We start from the raw sequence: 21,286 nt of genomic DNA, 5'->3' as shown, positions 1-21,286 counted from the left end.
TCAGCCCACTAACACAGTAAAAGGAACCACTAAGCCAGAGATGTGCCAGGGATGTGCCCCCTCTGGAGTGGGACAAAGGGAAGGTGATTTTAACTGTGATGCAGGCTTGTGTACAGATGCAAAGGGAGACACAACTGCACTGGATGGTAGGGCCAGCGTATAGAGGATTTAGGAGGGATGTCAGATTATTCTAGAGAAGTCTTCTGTTTTTCCACTGTCTTACTTCTTACACTGTTGTTTCTGGGCCTTCAGCTTTTTAATATCATCTTATCACTGAAGTAGATTTAGACTACCCCCTCCCTAGGAAAGAACAGTTGAGTCAATTTAGTTCATATTTGTATCTATAACTTCTGGAGAAAATACAGTAACTGTAGAGCCAGTGAGCTGTGCCCTCAACAAAAGCTTTTTGGGTCACTCTTCTGCTTTCCTGTATCCTGCCCTATGGCCGATGCCAACCATAGATAAATATATTGACTTTCTTAGGGTACCCTATGTAGTTTCTACCAAGGTAGTATTTCTAGAACCCACCAGAATATATTTGCTATGCTCATCCTCCTGCAATTGCACAACAACACAAGCAGGTTTCTGAAAACCTCCAGAAGTGTTTCAAAAGTTCAACTTTTCCTGTTCTTCACAGCGGGAATATAGCTGACAGGCTATCATTTGTGGACATGGAGAGTAACAAAGAAGCCCCAACAATTCAAATATGTTCTTTCAGCTGAAGTCCTCACCTCTTCTATTGAACATTTATTTTTTTTTCTCTCTAAGACTCTGAGTGGAAAGATACTGAGAATTGAGCCTTGTATCTTTGCCCTGCCTACTTTCAGTGCATCATATCAGTGTGACTTGTTTAGGTATGATCAAAAGGTAGGCAATAGCAAGAAATAAAGGCCCAGAAAGTGAGAATCTGGAAAGCTAACACAAAAACATATAGGTTAATTATTTTTATCTGTTGGGTCAACCAGAAAAAAAAAAAAAATCAAAACAAAACAAAACAAAAAGCACTCCAGAGAGACCTCAGGGATCCTAAGACCACCTCTGCGTTATCCTTGTCTCTGCATTCAGAGAGGCCTTAGCTTAGGGAGCTTTGTTACAATGACAATCATTTGTCCATGAGGCACATAGAACTTGAATGAACTTCTAAAGCAGCTTTCTAGCACCCACAGAAATCCAGAGTTCTCCAAATAGATGGTTGCCTGGTCCCCTACCATTTCCCAAGCTGTGTGACTCTGATAAGTCGGTTAGTATCTCTGAACCATATTTTCTTTCTAAAGTTTCTAAAATAAAAACAGACCTTACTGGGTTGTTCTGAGACTCCAAGGGATGGCATGAAAGGATATTATGAGCTGTAAAAATGCTAACAGATACTTGTTAATTTCTAGTGTCCGTCACTAACTCTTCCTTTCTCAGACCAGTCCAGACAGCAGAAGCCAAGCTATGTGACTACACTGTGACACCCAGCTCGTAGCTGAAAGAAGTGGGGAAGCAGTTATCATGTGGTATTGCATGAGGACTCCTGGGCCTTCTGCTTATGGAAGGTGATGGTTTATGTATCTAACATTTACGTAGCACCTACCGCAAGCAGCCTTTCTTCTAACTCATTTGCACAGCCTTATAAGAAACCACGGCAAAGAGAGTTAAGTAACTTGTCCAAAGCCAAACTGCTTATAAACAGTTCAAGATTTAAACTCAGGCCACCCAGCTCCCAAGTGAGTTCATGCCTGCTGCCTGTCATCTTTTGTGACCATCGTAGAACAACTGACTGACATAATCGACATTCTCAAGTCCCTCCTCCTTGACTGGTCTTCCTTGTGGTGTTTATATAGCTCATGCTTACAAAAAGCAGATATTAAATCTCAGAGTCTCTAAAGACATGATCATTTAAAAGAAATAAGTAGGACTAATCATGTTCAATACCCAGACAGCTGAAATTATAAACACCTGAGCATTACGGCTTTCACTTTTCACTCCTTGGTTTATATATTCTCTCCCATTCAGGCCCATGTCTTAGGGGTCCTGGCACCAAACCCAGACAGCCTCGGCTCCCTGAAGCACAGCATAATCTAATAGCCTGCATAAATAAACCCTCATCAGGTGACCCTGAGAGAGCTCAAACACCATCTCAGATGAGCCCAGGGGCAGGCGGGTGACCAGAGCAAATTGCATAATTGTATGGAGACTTATCTCGCAATGGCTCTCTCCTTTCAAATCCCCTACAATCATGAGTGAAACAGTTGCCAATTACTTTAAAAGGATTCACCTTCTGATTTCCAACTTATACAGCAAATACTAACAACACATTAAGAAAGAAAGGAAACGTTCTCTCTTTACAAAGCAATCTCCCCAACAGAGTCAATTTCTCAATAGTGGTCTGTTCAGCTGTCCTGTCCTTGGTAGCCTCACATAACCCTGGCCCAGGGTCTTTTAATAATTGCTTCTTAATAGATATTGGCTAAAAAAATAAAAAATAAAACGTTGGCATACAGGACTCTTTTAATAAAGAGAAAACTTATTCATCTTTATCTAGCTCGGTCTGGCTTCTGAAATGTGTTACTTTGAAAGTTCTAGGAAAAAAATGTAAGGGGGCAGTGGGAAGAAGGCGAGAGGAAATTACTCATATTTTACAAGTTCAGAAATAGCAATTCTCTCTCCCACTTAGGTATCCCTTAACCTACTTAATATATCCACAGAACTTTGTGAATAGTCATCTTTCAACCTAGCAACTGCATGCTTATTCATTCATTAATCCACACTTACCTCATGTCTACCGTGTGCTAGCCTAGGTACTTCATATTTATTATTTCATTTAGTTCTCCAAAGGAAGCACAACGATCCTAATTTCACAGCTGAAGAACTGAGACTCAGAGATTTTATATAACATGGCAAGGTCACCCAGCTAGCAGAAAAGCAGAGCCCGTGTGAATACAGGTCAGCTTAAACAAAGACAGCCCAGGTGGCTCAGCGGTTTAGTGCCACCTTCAGCCCAGGGCATGATCCTGGAGACCCGGGATCGAGTCCCATGTCAGACTCCCTGCATGGAGCCTGCTTCTCCCTCTGCCTCTCTCTCTGTCTCTCATAAATAAATAAATATCTTTAAAAATAAATAAAGACAACCTTTATATCTGTTCCATACTTTCCAAGAGAGTGTTTGTTCAGAGACCACAGGCATAGAAAGCATTTAGGAATTTCATCGTTTGCCAGAAGAAACTCAATGGAGAGGCTTTTGTTCATTTTTGAAGATCCTCACAATATGTCACTGGAATGAGGGAGCTCAGGGATTTGTGGGCATTCTGCTCCCATTCCCCATGTACACCTGGCCATACATTCTAAGCTGCTCTGATGGATACGTGCTATAAGCATTCAGTAAATTTAGTCCAATAATTGGAATCTGCCATGTGCAAAGCCTTATGCTAGGTGCTATGAGAACTAAAAAGATGTGTGAGTAGAAACCCAGGACTCTGAGAACTATACACTCTTTCAACCAATGAATTAATCAGAAGAGGGTTATCCATGTGAGGAGAGAAAAGGGTAATGTTTAGCATGGTATTATTTAAGCTCAAGGTTCTCAGATGGAACATGTGAAGGCTTCTCTCAAATCCTGTCTGGGGCCTGGAAGAATTGGGGGGTGTCCTCTTTCTCTTTTCCTATTCTCTCGTGAATGAGCTCTAACCAGCCTTTCACACCTGCCTCTCCCACTAGACAACACCAACTCTGACCTCCACAACCAACAGTCATTCTCAGGCTTCAATTGATTTGGCCTATCAGCAGCATTCATTAAAAGTAAATGAATCAAAGTATTGCAATTCAACATAGATGTGCAGGTACCTTGGAAATGATCTGCAGTGAGCATATATTATTTTTATAAAAGTTATTTTTGAAGTGTTACAGCGATAAATGAAGATTCTTTTCCAGAAAAATCACAAAAGTCAAAAGGATAGTACAGTTTCATATGGATCAGTCTAGCTGAAGGGGTAGCTGAAACAAAGCCTGAGGCAGGGAAGACCGCTAAAGCAAAGATGGACCTAGATCACTACAAAACAATAGGGTATGAGTAAGACAATCAGAAGGGACCAACGGCCTATTCCTTGGGTAGTCTGGTTCCTTCAGTTGGGGGATTTCCTTGAGAACAGGTATCTATCCTACAAAGGCCCTATATGGGAAGGATGCTCTGCTCCTCTTCAAAGAGATCCTTTTCTTCCACGGACTATCAGGTTTCTTGACCATTTCAAGACCATTTGATAAGACCATTTCAGTTCTGGCTCTGGAACTGGTTTGAGTTCAAAGGGAGCTGATCTGTAATGGTCAGAGTTTCTTAAATTTACAGAGGATCTTTCTCCCAATAGTTTCAATATCTTTTAGTCAGTAAAACATTCAATTTTCTCTCATAACAACCCTGAAAGGAAGCAGGAGGCAAGTTTTGTCTCCATTTCATGGATCAAGAACTGAGGCAAACTTCACTTGCCTAAAGTTTCTGCAATAGTGGAATATAAAGACTATAGCAGAGATTGCTGGACTTCAACCCTCTGGTATCACTATGGGGCGACAAATGTGGCACCTGCGCTGCCATTCACCCTTCCTATGCCCATGAGCCACAGCTGAAAACGTGGCACTCTTTTTCACGATAGTCAGTCTCAGCTGTAGAATCCATCTCAACGCAACACTCTAAGCAGCTACTACCATTAAATAGGCCCTGGCAAGGGAAGAGATAAAAATATATATATACCCAGGAGAGGACAAAGCCCAGCAGAACAGAAAAGGGTAAGGATTCACCAACTCTTCTTACTTGTTTTAGGTATGAATTATGCCAGATATTGAAGATACCAAATGCAGCCCAAATATTAAATATTCTATTACATTCTTCTCTAAAAGCATTTTGGGGACGCCTGGTTGGCTCATTCGGTTAAGCATCCTACTCTTGATTTTGGCTCACATCACGATCTCAAGGTCATGAGATCAAGCCAGTGTGTCTAGCTCTATGCTGGGCATAGAGCCTGCTTGAAATTCTCTCTCTCTCTCTCCTCTGTCCCTCCCCCTCTACCCATGCACTTTCCCTCTAAGAAAATAATGCTTAAATAAATAAATAAAAGTGTTTTGTTAATGTGCATAAAAGAAGGCACTTTTATTTTAAAAGTATATATTCATATATGGATTGTATACTTTTGTAGGCTTTTGTACAGTAGTAAGGAGGTATGGATAGATACACTTATAATGCCTATAGAACTTTCTAGGGGGAAAAAGCAGAACTATTCTCTATGAGCACTTAGATTTTTCATAAATAAGTTCAAATTAATGTTAACTATAACAACAAAAATGAGTATTAATATGAACTCTGGACCTATTATGAGTCTGATCCTAGATGCTTTAGTTTTAATCCTCACAATAATCTGATGTGAAAAAGAATGATAATTTCAATTTTGCTGATGAGAAACAGAGACTTAAGTTTAAAGAGTTTAAGGTCACAGAATCAATGATGGGGTGGAACCAAAGCTGGAGAGTTCAAATTCTAATCACTAATGCAGACATTCCTCCCAAAATTATCTTGATGAGATTGTATTTGCAGGTTGTTTCCATACTGAGAAAATGAGGCATACTAGACTTAAATTTCAAAAGCCCTAGTATTTAAGCTAAAAGATGACAGATCCCTTCTTGGGTTTTCATGGTCTTAGGTTGTAAACTTGGGTCAGATGTAAAAACAAAGACACTAATCACAATTGTTGGTCATTCTATCCTTCAAGGAAGCAAGCTCTTCTCACAAGACATGCAGAGAGGGGAATATCTATACATAAATGCATAGCTCCTTGTGGTTTCATGTGAGGAGGCTCTGGGGTAAGAAGGCCACGTTCAAATTCAGTTCAAGAAACAAGAACAAAGGCAAGTTCAGTGCAAGGAACTGAAAGAAAGCCAGTGTAACTGGAGTACAGAGACTCTCAATGTCACCTAGTGATGCTGGAGGAGAATTTAAGTAAAATGACTTAAGACGACCAAGCCTTCCAACCAAGACTATCTTGTTAAGTTTGGGCATTTAGTACCCCTCTCTTATCACCACCCCAGCCCCAAACAGCAAGAATATGCAAAGTTACAAACATGTAGGGGGTTTGTAAGTATGTGTGTGTGTCTGCGTAATTAAAAAACAAAGATTAAATATCTCCATGGGTCTAAATAAATAAATAAATAAATAAATATCTCCATGGGTCAAACACAAATAGAGATGCAAAGGACACTTTGAAGAGTCCAGGAGTCCTACTTCTGTGGGCCATTGGGGCTGAAAATGTCCACAGGGACCTGAGCTAGCCTCCCTGCTAGAAATAAGCAAATGCAGAAGGGGAGCTCCATACCACAATGAAAGGGGGTTTTTAAACCTGCCTTATCCAGGGAGGTAGCAGAAGGCAGACACAGCCTCACAACCAGACCTGGGCCATGGGTACTGGCCTGGTCGTGGATCTTGGATGTTTTATCATTGAAGTGGAAGAGAAGCTCCCAATTGCTTATATACCCCTGGCTCTGGGTTGGGGACTTTGGTGGTAAGAAGCAGGTAAAAGCAAATCCCTTGATAGGGCAGGGTGAGAGCAAGGAAAGAACAAAGAAACAAACTCAAGATCATGCTCCAAAGCATAATTCCAAAGCATATGAGAAGAACCAGCATTAAAGAGGGTCCAATACTGTCAATATCAGACTGTTCCACCCCCTGCCCCTGCCGTGAAATGAAAAGAACAACCTAATAGTGACTTTAAACTGGAGCTTTATAAACATGTAGCTTGTTGCACAGACTATCTGTATCAGAATTCAACATTCCTCACAGTAAATTTCTTATTATATAAATCTTTAAGTTTGAAGTGTTGAACTTGTACTTTCCAGTGAAGTGATCGGAAACACAGCATCACTATCTTTAGCATCTGTGAGACCATGGGCTATGGCTCTGTTCCCTCCAAGCCATGAAGGCTGAACTTCCAAGGTCTCTGCACCTCCACAGCATCTTTAGAGAATGAAAGACAATCTTGGGACAGTTTGTGACAGCAGAACGGACATGGCTGCCAAGGTAGGTGATATGGATGGAAAAGCTAAGCCAGTCCTGCGACAGAACACCTCTCCTTGATAGAAGGATGGGAAAGTGGGCAGAGCAAGAAGATGGTTCCTGAAGTTAAACATGGCCTTTATAACTAGATTCAGTCTCGAGTTAGAATGAACTTATTAAATTCTCCACCTGCTCTGCCACAGAACTGTTTATGTTTACAAAGCAACATTATATGTACTTTAAAATGGGAGATCCTAAATATAAAAGATGGCCATTCGATGAATGAATAGCTGAATGGGCCAAATCATCCTAAGTTAGAAAAAAACTGGGGCATCATGCATATTCCTCTTACTTTTCATGACAAGCTCAAAAGAAGTTCTGTGAAAACCAAATTAATCAATTCAAATAATCCACCAAAAGAAAGTTTCTATAGTATTCAATTGCAGAAGGTCACAGCACTGCTCTAATTTCAATGGTGGTATAAGCACTGGCTGTTTAAATCAATCATGTTCCTTCTCTTTCTCCAAAAAAGGCATAGTACTAGATGCTACTAAGTACAAAGGATGAGGAATAGATCACATATTCAGGCTCCAATCCCAATCAGAATTTTGGTTTAGGGAGAGAAATACCTTCATGGAAAGCTGACAATGTGGGCAAACATATAGCCACCCTTGTGAAACTACAACTCCAAAGAAGCCATGATGCATTAGCCAAGGACTAATTTTAGTCCTTTTTTTTTTTTTTAAATCCCAGACAGCAGTGATTACAGTGCTGAAAAAAATGTTTTCTTCCTAACCCCTCACAGGAGATCTAGGAGGGCTCCCCAAATGTCTGGTTTGGGGTAAAATCTAATCTGTCAAAAACTGCAGATTCTAATGACAAGATGCAGCACTGTGAAGTGGCAAGCTCCCTGTCCCAGGCGATGTTCAGATGGAGAGACCCGTGATGATGCGTCATAAATGTGCGGACGTGCCTGAGGTGGGAGGTTGCTGGATTATTGCTTCCAAATCTGGAACCAAGGACTCTGGGCCAATTCTTAGGCCAGCACTTCCCATGGGGGAAAGGCAATGACAGCACAGCCGCTAGATCCTGAAAAAGCTCAGAGACCACTTTGGTTGTGAACCTACGGCTTGTTGACAGCCCACTCTCTACTTAACTGCAGGTGGCAGACTTATAATGATTCGTAGGCATTTACTGCCACTGACCTAAAACCAGCGAATTCTGCTAACAGAGATTTATTAGAAAGAAAATCAAGAAACAACGTATAATTACAGGTGACGCTTAGTTAGCAGTTAATTATTCAGTTCTTTGTTCCACTCCTTTCTTCTTCCTACTTAATTCCTTTTGGCCACTTTTCTGTGAATTCACTTCCTTCGTCCAGTGGATAAATAAAGCAGGTGAGATTCAAAGTCCCCAACAGGGCAATCTGTGGTTGGAAGCGGTGGGAAAAGGCTTGGGAAGGGGAAGGAAGGCAGGAGGATATTAAGCTTACTGGAAAAGTGATTGTGTTTTTTTGTTTTGTTTTGGTTAGTAGGGTATAAAGTCTGGAGTCAGACTGAGTTTTGATTTCTTGTTCTGCCACTTACTAGCTGTGTATCCTTGGGCAAGTAACTCGGCTGGTCTGACTCAGCTTCCTCATGGAGAAAATAGGGATATTAATATCTGTGTTGGAGGACGTTTGCAAGGATTGGATAAAATAATGCAAAGAGCCAAGTATGGTTCCTTCCCATCTGGTAAGCACTTAAGCTGCGTTATTAAAAGTACCTAAAATTTACTCTTCTCATGTAATTAAAATATGTCTGAAAGCTCTTACACTGAGAAGTAGGGGTTCCCAAGTATATGCACACATATTAATCTAAAAATTTCTTAGTATAAATTTGCATTGGTTAAGGGTGGCTCAGCTGGTTAAGCATCTGCCTTCGGCTCAGGTCATGATCCCAGGGCCCTGGGACTGAGCCCCAGAGTTAAGCTCCCTGCTTTAGTGGGAGCTTCCTGCTTAGCCTGCTTCTCTCTCCCCTTCTGCTGCCACTCCCCCAGCTTGTGTGCATTCTCTCTCTGTGTCTCTCTGTCTCTCTGTCTCTCTGTCTCTCTTTCTATATATATATATCTATATAGATATATATATATATCTTTCTCTGGCTTTCACTCTTGCTCTATCTCAAATCAATAAAACCTCTTTTAAACATTTTTTTAAAATTTGCATTGGTTAAACTTTACCTGTCGACTTCCCTGCTTGGAGGAGCAGCTACTTGTGCTCCTTGAAGGGGAGACCAGTTTTTGGGACACCCCAAGGTTCTTCTCGTCACTCATCATGAGCAGTGGGTCACTTGGCCTCGATGCAGTCAAAATGCCATCAGAAGACAGTGGAGCTGAGAGTATGGAAGTCCCACACAGGCAGGTGGCTCAGTTCTTATCCAATACGTTTTAAAAGCATTTTGGATGACCCAGAGGAAATCTCTAAAAGCAAAAGAAAAGGATTACAGAGAGGGTCAGAGGCATCAGACACCATCTATAATTAGCCACTGATAGTCTGCAAGTGGTTTGTCTATGGTTCAGATCACAGAGCCATGATGCTTAGTTGTATCAAAAACTGAGAAGGAAAAGATGTTTTTATACCCATCTTATATTGGAAATTATGTATATGTGGTTTTTCATGTAGTTTTGCAAAATGACAGAACTAAGAACAGTAGTAAGAAAATATGAGTCCAGACACATACAAAATCAGTACTATAAAAACCATCTGAAACCACAATGAGATACCACTTCATACTTAGTGTATAATTTTTTTAATGGAAAATAACAAGTATTAGAAGAAACTTCAACCCACAGGCATTGCTGGTAGGGATATTAAATGGTACAGTGAAGTTGGAAAGAGTTTGGCAGTTTTTTAAAAAGTTGAACAGTACTATCATCTGATCCAGGAATTCCACTCCTGGGTGCATCCCCCAAAGAACTGCAAACAGGTGTTCAAACAAAAACTTGTACAAGAAGGTTCACAGTAATGCTATCGGCAGTAATCAAAGGTAGTAACAACCCAACATCCATCAACTGATGAATGGATAAACTACATGTGATATATGAGGTATTTAGGTCTTGAGGACACAGTCTTTATGAATGGAATTAATTATAAAAGAGACCACACACAGCTCCCTTCCACCATGTGAGGATACAATTAAGTATGAGACCCAAAGGGGCCCAGTGCCCACACTGGCATTCCTCATTTTGGGCTCCCAGCCTCCAGAACTCTGAGGAATAAATTCCTGTTGCTTATAAGCCACCCAGCCTGTAGTATTTTGTTACAACAGCCTAAATGGACTAAGACTGTATATCCATTCAGTGGAATATTATTAGGAATTAAAAGGAATGAAATAGTGATACATGATACAGCATGAGTGAACCTTGAAAACATCATGCTAAGTGAAACAAGCCAGACAGAAAGACCACATATCTTTCTATTTATATGAAATAATCACAGTGGGCAAATCCATAGAGGCACGAGGCCAAGTATGGGTTGCCAAGGGCTGGGGAAATTGGGAAATAGAGTATGGCTATGAGGTCTCCTTTTAGGGTGATTAACTTCTGGAACTAGATCATGGTGATAGCTGTACAACAGTGTGAACAACTAAATGTCACTGAATTATATATGTGAAAATAGTTAAAAGTTGCTTTTATGTTATATGTATTTTACTGCAATTTAAAAAAAACTGTTGTGTGGTTTTTTGTGGGTTTTTTTTGTTTTTGTTTGTTTGTTTGTGTTTTGTTTTGTTTTGTTTGCAAGGATCGGGTAGAAGATTTATTCTACCAAAGGTTTTGGAGACATTGTCTAAAAACACTATTATATAGTGTGACAAAACTATGAAGGAAAACAAAACTTCTCACATCACCTAGAGAATACTAGTAATTGAAACAATAATCATCTTTGAGTCCACACTACTTACTGCCAAGTCCTAAAGTAAGAGTCTCCCATACACATTATCTCATTTAATCAACAGTCTGATGGGAGGAGATTCTCTCTCCTTTACAGAGGAAAACACTGAGTCTCTGAGAAGTTAAATAACTTGCCTCCTCGCAAAGCTGGCAAGAGGCTGAATTCACCCTAGATGCCAGGTCTTTAACCTTGGGGTTGGAATTCAGCATGCTTTAATAGCCAGGTCTGGCAACAACAGCCACTGCCCAGCTCTGGGACCCAGTAGAACCCAGAAGCTGCCTAGAAAGACTCAGGAGGGCATACATCCTATATCAGCTCTGCAGAGGTACCACCCCCCTCCTTCCCACATCCCACAGCACAGGACCTTTAAGATGGCAAAGTGTCTGAGATGGGGAAGGGGACTGATCGGGGAAGGGGCAGGGACGCCTCCTACAGTAGTTAGCTGGGCTGCCAGCTGCCACCCGCAGCTCTTCCCGGGTGAACCACTGCCTTCACCCACAGCCCTGAGCCAAGAGTGAGTAACGTGTTTGGTTTGGGCTGAAGTAGGCCAGCCTTTTATTTGACATACTAAGTTCAAATAAATTCTGTAACTTTCCCAAGCATATTAACAACAACAATAAAAAAAATTATATCCCATCTATTTGGTTCTTAGTGTTCACATAGTCTAATTTTAAATAGAAGCGTGTTATATAATCATCCGGGACCCAGCTAGTTAGATATTATTTTAAACCTTTGGTTAATTATTCAATATTCAATCTCCTATGCCCTTCATTAACACTTAGCTCTTTAAAAATGAGTCTGCTAATCAGCAGCCAGTGATGTATGGAAGTTTTGACTCACTATAGTGTACGCCAGATACCAATACTTCAGTGTTGTTAACTGGGATTTATTATTTTATTTTATTTTATTTATTTTATTTTATTTTATTTTATTTTATTTTATTTTTTTTGTTACCTGGGATTTAGATAAAAACTTTTAAAAAATGAGTAGGCTAAAACCATCAACTAAAACCAAGACAGTGAGGGAAACCTGGGTGGCTCAGTGGTTAAGCATTTGCCTTTGGCTCAGGTCATGATCCTGGAGTCCCGGGATGGAGTCCCACATCGGGCTCCCTGTGTGGAGCCTGCTTCTCCCTCTGCCTGTGTCTCTGCCTCTCTGTGTGTGTCTCTCTCATGAATAAATATAATCTTTTTTAAATAAATAAATAAATAACCCAAGACAGTGAGAAATATCATCTCAGAAAATAAAATTAAGGTACTTGTGGAGCTGGAGAACTCAATTCGCACATTGCTTTCCTAGAAACCCCCCAAATCTCTGAATTCAGATATATTGGATCCAACAATAACTAAGACTAACACCAAACCAACAGCAGCTTGTCCACAAAGTCAGCGTTACTTGTGGGCCATGACTAATTGGACCCGAAGTTAGAGGCCAACACCGTTGAGTTCAGAAACTGCCAAGCAAGGCTGTACGGATATATTAATAGTTGGGTTTAATAGCACGGTGGCTGTTGCTGTGTAAGAAGGAGGGGGGAAGAAAGCTGTGACGGGAACCCCAAATGATGAACTGTGTGCGGGGGCAGCCGTTGCCATGACGACCAATGCCACAGTGGATCCGGAACACCAGCAAAGGGTTTGTGCGTGTGCCCGCCAGTATTTCTGTCATGTTTTTAAAAGCTGAGGCTCCCCCAGGGTGAGTGCAGGCTGAGGGGTGCTGTCTAACGACTGTGCAGCAGGGGCAGCAAGGAAGACTTAGGCAATGAAGGGTCGCAGGACTTCTGAAACTACCCGGTTAGCAACACAACAACCCTGTCCCAGAGGCAGCGGATATACAAGGTCATCTTTATCTCTGAGCTCCACTAAATTTCACCTCGAAAGGAAGAGCCAGCAGGACTAGGGCTGTGAGCAGGCCAAGTGCCATACTCACTGAAGTGGGTACTTTGAGGTCCGGCCTCTCTTTCTCCCTCAGGACTCCAGCCTCTCAACATCCATCCTCGAAGGAGTCAGGGATTACCACCCAGGCAGATGCATCTTATTTCATCTCCCAGAACCTTCCAGCCTAGCTGCATCAGAAACTCAGTTAAAATCTCTAGTTAAAATTCAGTTCACTTATGGCTCGAAAGGCAAAAGAGGTCAAAATCTTGGGAAAAGGAAATACTTGAAACAGGGTAGAACAAAGCGTGAAGGCACCAGAGGCCCGAGATGAAGGTGCCTCGGGAGTAAAGTGGTCATGTGGAAGGAGTAGTTATTGTGACAACCTAGAGGACCCTAAGGGCTGGCCGGGAGGGTGCTCAGAGGGAAGACCCTGACAGGAGTCCCAAGACAAAGGACCCTCACAGAGGAGTCACACAGAAGGTTGGGGTCTTCCATGCCAAGTGCTGACCTAGTCAAATGGAGAAGACAAAGCCGTTAAGGGTGATGAACACTGGCCAGGGCCCAGGGCCGCTGGTTCAGGGGTATATGGACCTATGAAGGCGCTTTGGTGCTTTCTCTTCTCCCAGTGACCCTTCCATGGAAATCCTCTAACTTAAGGGTTTTTTTTAAAATAGTTTCCCTGCCCACATGCTGTGAATGACTTAAGGACAATAGTTTATCCCTCCTCCCCTTATTTTTTTCACTGAAACATAACTTCCATATAGTAGAGAGAACAAATCTTAAACAGACAGCTCTATGATATTTTACATTGGTAAATCCTGAAATAATCACCACCCAGACCAAGAAATAGAACATTTGCAGGCTCCCCAGAAGGTTCCTCCATCCCTTGACCCTTGATCCAATAGGGAAAGGAGCAAATCCTCCTGCTGAAAGCTGTGGTACCTGCCCCCAGTCAACCTGTCTGGCAAGTATTTGTCTAAGCCTCCAACAGACAGACAGCTGAGACTTCCCAAACTTATAGGAACAGCTCGTATGACTGCTCTTGTGCCTTCTGCCTAATGCAAGTGTTTGCTGCAAGACAGAACTCAGTGTGGAACCCGCTTTCATTTCAACAAACCACCTGGTAGCCAAATCCAATGGGTATGAGAAGCTCAATGCACTTAGGTCAATTAAAAAATGCCCTTCTGGTGCTTCTAAGATGAGCTAGGTCCTTGCATCATTGCCAGTCCCCTTGGAAGCTAATGGGTCAGACCGAGGCGAAAATAGTATTCCAACTAAAAGTCCAATGTGCATGAGACATGCAAGCACAGCGCTTCCATGAGGAAAGAGAACTGATTTCTACCAAGAATGGGGAAGAATAAATGATAAAGACACTGCCAAGCATTTGGGCCACAAAGGCTGATTTTAAGACTTATTGTGGCTATTTTTTAAAAAGATTTCATTTATTTATTCATGAGACACACACACACACACACACACAGAGAGAGAGAGAGAGAGAGAGAGAGAGGCAGAAACACAGGCAGAGGGAGAAGCAGACCTCCACGCAGGGAGCCCGATGCGGTACTCGATCCCAGGACTCCAGGATCACACCCTGGGCCGAAGGCAGGCGCCAAACTACTGAGCCACCCAGGGATCCCCTGTGGCTATTTTTACTTAAAAAAAAAAAAAAAAGAATACACAGTTTGGAAAAAGATGTAAAGAAGATGTATAGACTAAGATGTATGTGACTCAGAAGGAGCTTTGAATTGGTGCTCTCTTATTACAAACTCTGCACACCTTGACAGATGTAGTAACCTCTGTGATCTTTAGGGTTTTTGGGTAGGAAACGGAGCATCATGCGGATTAAATGAAAAATGAGAACAAGGTGTCTGGTGTGTATAGAATAGACACTCAACAGACGTTAGCTCCATTTTTTCCTCTCTTGGCTTCCTGAAAGTGGCATATACAGCACCAAATAAGATCCTATACTCCTCTTACAACAAAAAACAAATAAGAACTCTACAGAATTTTAAAACATATTAACATTTTCCCCAAATCCGTACCACAAGTGTGAACAGATTTTTAAATCCTCAAAACAGCATGCTTACTTTGAATAAGACATAAATGCAAATGATGAAAGCCACGTTATTCATCAGCATTGGCTATCCAAGAAAGCAACTGAACAATAACTAGTAAGTTTGAAACAGTGGCATATAGCACAGCTATTTATTATTCTATTAGGCCTGGGAGTCTGCACTTACACACTTGGTCATGTTTGGCTGAGAAACAGCTTTTCTTTTCATCCTTGAAAACAACTCACAAGAAGGCCAGATGGCATACAGTTCTAGTTAATTTAAAATTTCCCAGTATAATATATAGAAGAATTATGTCCCAAATTAACACCAAAAAAAATTATAATGGAATATCCATTTCTGGTCTTCCAGTCTGCTTTGGTAAAAGAAAATTATTCAAATCCTGGATATGCATGTTTTTAGAAATGATGCCCACTGAGACACCCTGATTTCCACGATGTTTACATGATCAATAGTAGGGCTTTGGTCATTTGACTCTAAGATCCATACATTGATCAGAGGTTTCTGGAAGCAGGTTCTAATCACAATGGCCTCAAATAGCTTGATCCTGCACCTCGGTGTGTAATGCTGGCCAATATGCCTTAACTACATGGATGGCTGACTTGATGCAGAGATGTTGCCGACTGCTCCTGGGGGGATAAGTATTGAGGCTCACAGCCAAACTCATCTCCAAAGAAGTCTATTCTAGACAGTTTTTCAATTAGAGTTGAAACCTGTCTCACTAGGACACACTGCTCCCAGACCTGCCCTCTATCATGACACAGGGCAAGATTAATAATTTCTTTTTCATCAATGCCTACACTGGAACCACCACCACTCCCCCATCCTGCCCAGCAAATCTTTTCTTCTCCAGACCAAACAGTCCTATTTTCATCAGCCATGTCTTATGTAATCCTTATGACCACAGCCATCCCATTCTGATTACACTTCCATTTGTCTGTGCTTCCCCAAAAATGGTGCCCAGATCGAGGCAAGCTCCAGGTGTGGTCTGCCCAGAACAGGAGGGCAGAGAGCACTCAGGCTCCCTGGCCACGTTCGCACCACAACTGTAACCACTGCCTACTTGTGTCTGAGCTCTAGGGACACCCACACCTCTTTCTAGCACTCCCTTCCTTACAGTCCTCTAGGGCTCTGATGTGGCAAGAGCCATGAAGAAGCTGGGCTTTTCTCTCTGAATAGGACTCCTTTCCTTCCTTTAGCTGAAATTCAGGACTTGCCTATTCTTTTTTATTTCTTTATTTCTTCATATTAGTTTTGACCCCTGATTCCAGTCTGTCAAGACATTTCTAGGGACCAGTTGCCATTCAGTGTTCTTGGCTGGTTTTTCCTTTGTGGAAGCAATCACAGATTGCATAGGCATGTGAATTCTGTCCTCATCTAACAAATGATACTAGGAGATTTACTAAGAAGAGCACCAACGGCACTGAAATCCTCTCCAATGCTTGATGCTAATTTATCCCTTTATTCTCATTTCCGGGTTCAAATTTGCCAACCCACTGCAATCCCCCTACCTGTACAGTCATGCCCAATTTCTCAAAGTGTCCAGATCCACCTTCTTCAAAGTCTCCTGGATTCTTGTTTCAAATGCAGATTTTGGAAGCTCCACTTTAGATGGATTGAATCAGAATATCTGGGGATGGGGATGGGCCTGATAACCTGTACATGTGACACATTCCCCACGTGATTTTGTGCATGATGTAGCCAGTAGTGCTTAACCCTTCTTATCTCACCCCGAGCCAATCCTTCTATTTGTGTATCTGTGATGTAAGCAGAGTAGATAGGAAGCCAAAACTCCCTTTTATTATCCTAGGCCTGTGGTTTTCAAAAACTGGTCCTCAGAGCAGCAGCATCAACATGACCTTGTTGGAAATGTTCGCTAGAAATGCTAATTCCCAGACCCCGTGGAGGACCTGCAGAGCAGGAGCTGAGGGTGGGACCTGTTTTTAGTAAGCTTTCTAGGTGATTTTGATATATGAATTTAAGAACCACTGCCCTACATTAATATTCTAGCCATGGAATCTTGAGATTTCTGGTATACATTTGTCAGGGACTGGACTAGATCCTGAGCTCTCCTCTGAGAAAGATTCTGTTCTGTGGCTTGACTGTTCCTTTAAGCCAGGGATGGCAACTACCAGATACATGTGCTTCCAGTCCCCACTCCCATGCTTAGTCACCATGGCACATTTTCTTGACCCTTCAGAAAACAAAGACAGAGGGGGACAGACTAAGGCCCGTGCGGGCATGGTGGGGGTGGGTGGAGATCCATGCATTCCCTTTTCCTGATTAGGAGCCTTCATTTCGTGAGACATTAACTGCACTCTGATCACAAGAGTCATCACATATGAATCTGTCCTTGATCCTCAACACAAAATATCTACCCTGGAGGCTCTTGCCAAATATCATAACCTTGAGTGTTGTACTGTCTAGACTCTGTAGAGCAGTGGATCTCAACTCTAACTGCACCTCAGTATTATATGGGGAGCTTTTAAAAATGCTGATGACCAGGCCCCATCCATGGTCTAGTATGGTGGGATTTGTGGTGGGGCCAGGCTTTGAAAGTCCTAAAACCTCCACAGGTGATTCTGATGCACATCCAAGGTTGACAGGCAACAGTAATGATCTAAAAAGGTAACATAATGTGTGCATGTAGCTCAAGCCAGATTCATCAGTGGAGGAGTTGGTCAAACTGCACTGTTCTTAGAACCTCTAAAGAACTGCTTTGCCTGCACTGCCCTCTGAGTCCTCTCCTTTGCCTACAATGAGAGAGATCATATTTACAAAAATAAACAACCAACCCACCCAATGATATTGGAAGGTTTTATACAGTAGTGTAATAATTAAGGCCATGAGCTCTGGATTCAAACTGCCTGGGTCCAAAGCCAGTCTTCCTAAGTGGCTTTCAGCAAATTTTGAGTATCTCTAAATCCTCAGTGTCCCGTGTGACAAATGGAAATAATGAAAGGATCTTCCCAAAGGGGTTGTTGAGGTGATTAGATGAGCTAATGCATACAAAGGCCTATGAAAGGTGACAGGGCAGTCACCTCTCCATGAGCCTGCCAGTGTACAGTGCTGTCGTCACTCTTGTGCACAACATCACAGTGGCTGCTTTTCTCTTAGAATCAGAAAAGTAGGGCAGCCCGGGTAGCTCAGCAGTTTAGCGCCGCCTTCAGCCCAGGGCCTGATCCTGGAGACCCAGGATTGAGTCCCACATCGGGCTCCCTGCATGGAGCCTGCTTCTCCCTTTGCCTGTGTCTCTGCCTCTCTCTCTCTCTCTGTGTGTGTGTGTCATGAATAAATAAATAAAATATTAAAAAAAATAATCAGAAAAGTAAGAAGGATATTTACAAATATCCACATTCCTATTACCTAACATTAACAGGTCTCCATCCTTATTTAAACAATATTTTATTTTTATAACTACCATTTTTCTGGCTTTTAAAGAATTTTGCCTAATGTATAGTATCATACCATACATTTATTTCTTTAGTAGGCTGATTTTCAATAACAATCACTACACATGCATACACTCTAGTTCATTCGTGTCACACAGTTTCATGGTATGAATAAGCCTTGTTTAACTTACTCTTCCTTTACGTTGTTTTGGATCCTTTGCTCTTAAAAACAGAGGGGTAGGGTCTGCTCTTTCTGATGCTATGGAGTGATTTTCTGAAATAAGTGGAATGACCGTGTATCTCGAGGTAGAACTCATTTTAGTTCCAAACTGCTCCTCAAACTGGTCATACCACCTTACACAGGGTTTCTTTAAAGAACCTTTCTAAGAAAACGGCCAGGTCTCAGTATCAGAGTGCCACTCCTAAATGACTGGTGTGTTCTCCACTTTTGGAGCCTGGGAATTCACAGAGAACATATCCCTCTTTGCTTGGGGTGCCAGGGTGGACAGAGAACTACCATAGTGAAGGTGAACATTTCTGTGTGCCTGGCTTACCTTACTGTCACTGTGCTCTAATTCTCTCAACTACCCACTAATTTCCTGGATCCTGTGTGTATTCTTGGGAACCATTTCAAATACTTTGTGAAATAAGACAACATTTAAATTAAAAATCTGTGGGTTTTTTTTTTTTGTTTTTTTTTTGTTTTTGTTTTTTTTTAAGCTAGAAAGTAACATGAGCTGCTGTTGGCAAGATGTCCTGATAGTGGGCAGCTTCCTCCTCGGCTCCCTAGGATGCCCCTGTGTTATCTTGCGGGGGAGCCCCAGCCCCGGCCTCACCATCCAGATGCCCCAGAGATGCTCTGAACAAGTGAGAGGGGCGGGAGGGGCAGACACACAAATAACCCCTAGCTCACAGAATCGGCAAGTGGCATATCAAAGGTGCCTGTTAGTAAAGAAAGGTAAAGGACAGGACAATTGGAGGAGATCCTAGCGGCCACAGCTGCTCACTCCAGCCTTTCAGAGGGCACAGATGGCCAACTCAAAGCTGGCAGGATTTCTAGGACAGAGCACTTGCATGCGGATATGGGGAAGGAGGTAAAGGTAATTTCCAAATGATTCTTATTTTTTGTCCAAATGATTATTATGAAAATTCCATGTCATATACCTAGATGAATCCTACCCTTTAACAGGAAAAAAAGCTTATGACTCAGACCTTAGATTTCTACCTTGTTCACAAGGATATCACAAGATAAATACTGTAGCAAATACATCAAATATGCTTCTTCGAGAAGTCTGACATCCTCCGTAAAACATGGGAAAGGAACCTGCTACACAAAAATGCTCTTGTCTGGCAATTCCAGCTGGTTGCCTTGATGCCCGGGGCTTTCCTCCCAGAAAATCCGAGCACCTACTCCTGGTCACACAGGCTGCTCCACTCTTGGCACTCATTACCTCCCTGCCCCTAACCTCTGACTTCCCTCAGGATAGTGGCTTTTGCTGCTGGCGCAATTTGATCAGCCTGTGTCCTCTCCAGAAGTACTATATTCTCACCATTGTCCACCTGAGTGGGGTTTCCAAGGTCATAGATCTCACCTATGGTTCCATCGCAGCTCTCCCAGGACAAGTTCCTGACCTGAGGGTGACCCAATATCCTCAGGTGTCAACTGGTAGAAGGAAGATATACTCTCATCTGTGATGTTTTTCATTCTTGATTCATTTTTACCATCCAGTAGCCTAACCACAAGGGGAAACTAGAATAATTCAGCCTGTCTTAAGTATACCCAAACCTAGTCCCTTTCTAAATGTAAACTGTTCGCTTGATTAGTAAGACTACATTATAGAATTCTGCAGTGGACAGCTGGAACCGCTCGGTGTGCAGTTTTGATTCTTAGCCCTGAGTGCTTGTTGGAATGTCCTCAGGGGCAGTACAATGTCCTCATAGCTCTTTCATTGAAAATTTAGGGGTAGGACCTGGGCAGCAATAGTTTGATAAAAGCTCCCTAGTAGATTGCAATGTGCAGCCAGGATGGAGAACCACTGCTCTCGAGTTTTCAGGAATTTCCTTTCTCTAATATTCTTAACAACATATACCCATTTTTAGGCTTCTGATACCCATCGCATTCTCTTTCATCCAGCACAGTTTGCTCCCAGAGGTTCTATGAAGATCAGTTCAGTCCCCTGGTGTGTTCTGGTTGGAACTGACACCCAGAACCCATTTCGCAGTGCGAGGTACGTGTTTCCTATCCCTTCACCTATCTTGGGCTTCAATTTTCTCTTTTCTTGTGTGTATTCAATTATTTTCAGTTAGTACTACTCCTTTAGAATATAGATTCAGGGGATTCCTGGGTGGCTCAGCGGTTTAGCGCTGCCTTCGGCCCAGGGTGTGATCCTGGAGGCCTGGGATCGAGTCCCACATCAGGCTCCTTCATGGAGCCTGCTTCTCTCTCTGCCTGTGTCTTTGCCTCTCTCTCTCTCTCTCTCTCTCTCTCTCTCTCTGTGTGTGTCTCTCATGAATAAATAAACAGAATCTTAAAAAAAAAAAAGATTCAGAGAAGGAAAAAAAGTGGAATTAGAATAATTCTTTTCACTCCTGATGTTTTGTGAAGAGAAAGTTTCCACACCCAGAAGCTTACTTTTGTTTGTTCATCTGGCTCTGGATATATGTTTGAAAATCTGTTTTTGTAGCTTTTAAGCACTTTTTGAATGCCTCAGCTCATTCCTGACAGTAGTTCTGCAGACTTTATTCTAGCATGCTTGCATAGCACTCTTCATTCGTTTCTCTTAACTTTCAAGTGTGGCTTGCTGGATCCTCTTTTCCTCTCTCAAACACACAGGCATTTACTAAAGTTTTGTTCATCCACTTCCTTCCACAAGCTTTAGCTCTTGATCATCTCACCCATGGCCCTGACTTTTGTAAGGCAGCTGTCTACCCATTCCGCGATCTTGACCCTCCTCCAGACCACAGCCTGGACTTACCACTGGAATATGAAGCCTACTGCTTATTTCAAA

General features: G+C 42.2%; 1 protein-coding gene across 10 annotated transcripts in view; it reads right to left on the bottom strand.

The window, feature by feature from the left end:
* The window catches only part of OSBPL3 (oxysterol binding protein like 3), a 177,785-nt gene that overhangs the window by 79,796 nt on the left and 76,703 nt on the right, over positions 1 to 21,286 (bottom strand). For 7 of the 10 annotated variants that reach the window (XR_012010850.1, XM_072783731.1, XM_072783727.1 and 4 more), the window contains exon 3: positions 9,230 to 9,469. The exons of 1 other annotated variant lie outside the window; for it this stretch is intronic. Coding sequence is in view for 8 of the 9 variants with exons in the window: in XM_072783731.1 (XP_072639832.1) it covers positions 9,230 to 9,325 (96 nt within the window). In the remaining variant the exon portion in view is untranslated. Of the gene's footprint in view, positions 1 to 9,229; positions 9,470 to 16,397; positions 16,464 to 21,286 lie in introns of those variants that run through there. 2 more of the 10 variants (XM_072783733.1, XM_072783730.1) reach the window with 2 other exon arrangements.

The sequence above is a fragment of the Canis lupus genome, chromosome 18 (genome assembly GCF_048164855.1).
Source record: "Canis lupus baileyi chromosome 18, mCanLup2.hap1, whole genome shotgun sequence".
Classification (NCBI taxonomy): domain Eukaryota; kingdom Metazoa; phylum Chordata; class Mammalia; order Carnivora; family Canidae; genus Canis; species Canis lupus.
This window is presented reverse-complemented; position numbering and strand designations above follow the sequence as displayed.